Consider the following 4983-nt stretch of genomic DNA (forward strand, 5'->3'; position numbering starts at 1 on the left):
AAACTCCGTCTCAAAAAAAAAAAAAAAAAAATGGGGATCTGGTCCACTAGAAGTGGGAAGATCGCTGAAACGTGAAAATCACACTGAGTCACTTGGTCAAAAATATAAAAACACATGATAGCTCTGCATCTAAGGATCTTTTTGTGTATTCTAGCCCCACAGGAAACCCCAGGTCAGCCACCAGCTACATACTCATTGGTAAATAAAGTTAAAAATAAGAAGACTGTTTCCATCCCGAGCTACATTGAACCTGAAGATGATTATGACGATGTTGAAATCCCTGCAAATACTGAAAAGCATCATTTTGAAACAACTATTTCTTCTTTTTGGCAAAGCTGAAGAGGGTTCACATGATTTATTTTAAAACAATCAAGAATGGTTGAACTTCAGGAGGTCTCTGGGCCTTGAAAGCCAGTGGTGATTTTATGAAGCTCTATAAGATAAAGCACTTCCCAAACCTTAGATGAAGACACCCCTGCAATCAGATGACTGCAGACAGAGGACATAGATGCTCAGCTCTGAGGACTCAGAGGCGTCAGCCTTGTGCTGTTGAGGGAAGTTTCCATGGGGATGACCGTGGGCTCCATGGCTCCCTCTATGAGAAACTACTCATTTCTTGGTACTCTTTCCCTCTTCATTCCCTTGGTTTGCATGGTTCTGAGTGATCTTAAATGTCAGCAATCAGTTGTACAGACCGTCCCAGGCTCCCATCCCCAGCAAGCTGGTCTTTACCCATTCCACTCTACCCACCTCCTGCATTGTGAGGCTGTGGGTGAGTTGTAGCTGAGTGCTCTTGTGCCCAAGTCCCCACACCACATCTTGCAAGTTTGCAAGGGCAGGGAGTACTTTTTGTTCTAGTGAACCCTCCCTACCTATATACCCTGCAAACCCCAGTGCCTTTTTATGATGTAGGCCAAGGCCAAGCTCACATCTGTAATCCCAGCACTTTGGGAGTCTGAAGCAGGTGGATCACCTGAGGTCGGGAGTTCATGATCAGCCTGACCAACATGGAGAAACCCCATCTCTATTAAAAATACAAAATTAGCTGAGCATGGTGGTGCATGCCTGTAATCCCAGCTATTCAGGAGGCTGAGGCAGGAGAATCGCTTGAACCCAGGAGGCAGAGGTTATGGTGAGCTGAGATTATGCCATTGCACTCCAGCCTGGGCAACAAGAACAAAACTACATCTCAAATAAATAAATAAATAAATATATGATGTAGGCCAAATTGACCATAGAGATTCGAGTTTTCACCTTGGTTTTTTCCCCATGCTCACAAGATGCTGGTTTCTAAGCAAGTACAGGTTGTACTGTAACAATGGACAAAGGACAAAAGTTACCTTCTAATTTACACCTAGAAGCATCATTTAGCAATAGATGTGTTGGGGGTGCTACAGGAAAAATTATGGGGAACAGGAAAGAAAGAGGGCATGTAACAATGGCATATTCAAGATGAGAGTTGAGGGGGCTTAAAATCCCCTGCCCATCATTTTCATCATCACTTCCTCGAGATCTATGAAAACAGCCTCAACCCCCTTCCTTCAAGAACACTGTCCCTGGGCATCTAGGAGGAGGCACAAGGCCCATTGTGATGTGCTGCAGCCAATGAGATGCCAGGGAAGTGGGCTGCTGGCCTGGAGTGGTCCACATACCCAGGGTCTTAGGAGACCCCAGTAAACCCCAGGGCCTCCTGTCCCAAAAGCACCCAGCAACTTTCCCTAACGTCTTATTGGCCTGGAGTGGTCCACATACCCAGGGTCTTAGTCCATTTGGTCTACTATAACAAAATTCCTTAGACTGGCTAATTTGTTAAAAACAGAAATGCTGCTGACAGTTCTGGAGACTGGGGAGTCCAAGATCAAGGTGCCAGCAGATTTGGTGCTTGGTGAGGGCTCACTCTCTGCCTCACATCTTTTCACCATGTCCTCACTTGATAGAAGGGGAAGGCAGCTCTCTGGGGCCTCTTTTATTTTATTTTTTGAGACAGAGTCTTTGTCACCCAGGCTGGAGTGCAGTGGCACAATCATAGCTCACTGTAGCCTCAAACTCCTGGGCTCAGGTGATCCTTTCACCTCAGCCTCCTGAGTAGCTGGAACTACAGGCACATGCCACCATGCCCGGCTATTCTTTTTCTGTCTTTTTTTTTTTTTTGTAAAGATGGAGTCTCACTATGTTGCCCAGGCTGGTTTCAAACTACTGGATTCAAATGATCCTCTTGTCTCAGCCTCCCTAAATGCTGGGATTATAGGTATAAGCCACTGCACTGGCTTGGGGCCTCTTTTATAAGGGCATTAATCTCATTCATGAGGGCAGGACCCTCATGATTAATCAACCCAAAGGGCCCTTAATACCATCATCTTGGGGTAACATATGAATTCTGGGGGGACACACAGACCATAGCATTCTGCCCCTGACCCACAAAATCCATGTCTTTCTGATATGCAAAATACATCTATTCTATCCCAATAGCCCTAAAAGTTTTAACTCATTCCAACATCAGCTTTGAAGTCTAAGTCAACATCTCAACTAAATGTTGACTCATTCCAACTATGGGCAAAAATCAAGATATGATTCATCCTGAGGCAAACTGCTCTCCAATTATGAGCCTATGAAATCAAACTACTTGTGTGCTTCCAAAATACAATGGTGGGACTGACACAGGACAGACATTTCCACTCTCAAAGGGAAAAACAGGAAAGAAGAAAGGGGTAATGGGTTCCAAGCAAGTCTGAACCTTAACAGGGCAAACAACATTAAGTCTTAAGGTTTGAGAATAATTTTTGACTTGATGTCCTAGCCCCCAGATATTGGGATGGGGGTTGGGCTCCCAAGGTTCAGGGCAGCCCTACCCCCATGGCTTTGCTGGGCACAGACTACTCTGCAGCTTTCATGAGCTGGAGTCTCTGGCCCGCAGCTTTTCCAGGCTGGAGCTGCACACTGGTGGCCCTATCACTCTGGGGTCTTGGAGGCAGCCCTGTCCCCATGGCTGTGCTGGGCATTGTCCTGGTGGGGGCTCTCTGCCGTGGCCCTGCCCCTTTGGCTGTACTCTGTCTGGGCCTCAAGCTTCCCTCTGGAATCCTTTGAAATCTAGGTAGAGGTAGCAATGCCCTCGCAGCCCGTGTACTTTGAGTACCTGTGGAATGGAACTGCTTTAACACCACCATGCTTTACTGTCTATGCCTTCCAGAGGGATAGCCTGAGCCACATTTGGGCCCACTTGAGCCATAGCTAGGGTATCTCAGGAACCCTGTGCCAGAATGCAGGGAGCAGGGCCTTGAAATTGCTTTGCCTTCAAGGTCCTAGCTTTCTGGGCCTGTGATGGGCAGGGTAGCCTCTGAAGATCTTGAGAATGCTTTCAGAGTCATTCTTCCACTGTGATGTTGAGCACCTGGCTTCCATCTACTCATAATAATCTCCTTATCAAAAGTTTCCTTGGTCACATTCTTGGTGTTTTCTCTTCAACAGCTTTTTCATTCTTTATAACACGAGCAGGTTGGTAAATTTCTAAATCTTTAAATTCTGCTTTTTTTTTTTTTTTAATAAATAACATCTTTGGCCAGGTGTGGTGGCTCATGCCTCTAATCCCAGCCCTTTGGGAGGCCAAGGCAGGTGTATCACCTGAGGTCAGGAGTTCGAGACCAGCATGGCCAACAATGGTTAAACCCTACCTCTACTAAAAATACAAAATTAGCTGGGCGTCATGACGCACATCTGTAATCCCAGCTACTGGGGAAGCTAAGGCAGGAGAATCACTTGAACCCAGGAAGCAGAGGTTGCAGTGAGCTGATATTGCACCATTGCACTCCAGCCTGGGCTAAAAGAGTGAAATTCCATCTCAAAAAATAAAAAAATAACATCTTTAATTGGTATCTCTCTGCTAGCATTTTACTATAGGCATTCAAAAGAAGCTTTGCCGCACTCTCAACACTTTACTCAGATATTTTTTCCACCAAATGTCCTATTTCATCACTCAGAATTTCTACCTTCCATAAAATACTAGGACACACAATTTAGCCACATTCTTTGCCACTTTATAGGATAATTTTTCCTCCATTTCCCAATAACATGTTCTTTATTTTCATCCGAGACCTCATCAGAATGGCCTTTAACATCCATTCTTCTACTAACATTCTGTTACAACCTCTTAGGTGATCTTGGAAGAAAATTGAGACTTTCTCTGTAGCTCTCCTCTTCTTCTGAGCCCTTACCAGAATCACCCTTCACAATCTGTTTACAACAATACAGGCCTTTTTGTGTGTGAGAGACAGAGTCTCATTATGTCACCCAGGCTGGAGTGTAGTGGCTCGATCTTGGCTCACTGCAACCTCCACCTTCCAGATTCAAGCAATTCTCATGCCTCAGCCTCCCGAGTAGCTGGGATTATAAGGGTGCGTCACCATACCTGGCTAATTTTTGTATTTTTAGTAGAGATCGGGTCTCACCCTGATGGCCAGGCTGGTCTCAAGCTCCTGACCTCAAGTGATCTGCCCACCTCAGCCTCCCAAAGTGCTTGGATTACAGGCATGAGCCACTGCACCTGGCCAATACAGGCTTTTTCTAGCATGCACTTCAAAACTCAGCCTCTACCCATTACTTAGTTCCAAAGCCACCCCCAAATTTTTAGATATTTGTTATTACAGCACCCAGTTCTCAGCACCGATTTCTGTCTTTATCGGGACGGCTAAAACAAAAATACCTTAGGCCAGGTATGGTGGCTCACACCTGTAATCTCAGCACTTTGGGAGGCTGAGGTGTGTGTCTCACTTGAGGTCAGGAGTTTGAGACCAGCCTACCCAACATGATGAGACCCTCTCTCTATTAAAAATACAAAAATTAGCTGCGCAGGTAAAGTGTATGTGCAATCCCAGCTACTCGGGAGGCTGAGGCACAAGAATTGCTTGAACCCAGGAGGCAGAGTTTGCAGTGAGCCAAGATTGCGTCACTACACTACTCCAGCCTAGGCGACAGAGCAAAACTCTATCT

The 4983-nt window shown here is 45.7% G+C and overlaps 1 protein-coding gene across 4 annotated transcripts in view; it reads left to right on the forward strand.

Annotated features, from left to right (window-relative positions):
* Nucleotides 1-689, forward strand: part of LOC108281235 (SLP adaptor and CSK interacting membrane protein) — a 26042-nt gene extending 25353 nt beyond the window's left edge. For all 4 annotated transcript variants that reach the window (XM_017496711.2, XM_037727207.1, XM_037727208.1 and 1 more), the window contains exon 5: nt 155-689. In XM_017496711.2, coding sequence (XP_017352200.1) covers nt 155-339 — 185 coding nt within the window. In that variant the 3' untranslated portion in view covers nt 340-689. The remainder of the gene's footprint in view (nt 1-154) is intronic.
* Nucleotides 690-4983: the final 4294 nt, after the last annotated feature.

Source organism: Cebus imitator, unplaced genomic scaffold (assembly GCF_001604975.1).
Source record: "Cebus imitator isolate Cc_AM_T3 unplaced genomic scaffold, Cebus_imitator-1.0 Scaffold223, whole genome shotgun sequence".
In the NCBI taxonomy this organism is placed as follows: domain Eukaryota; kingdom Metazoa; phylum Chordata; class Mammalia; order Primates; family Cebidae; genus Cebus; species Cebus imitator.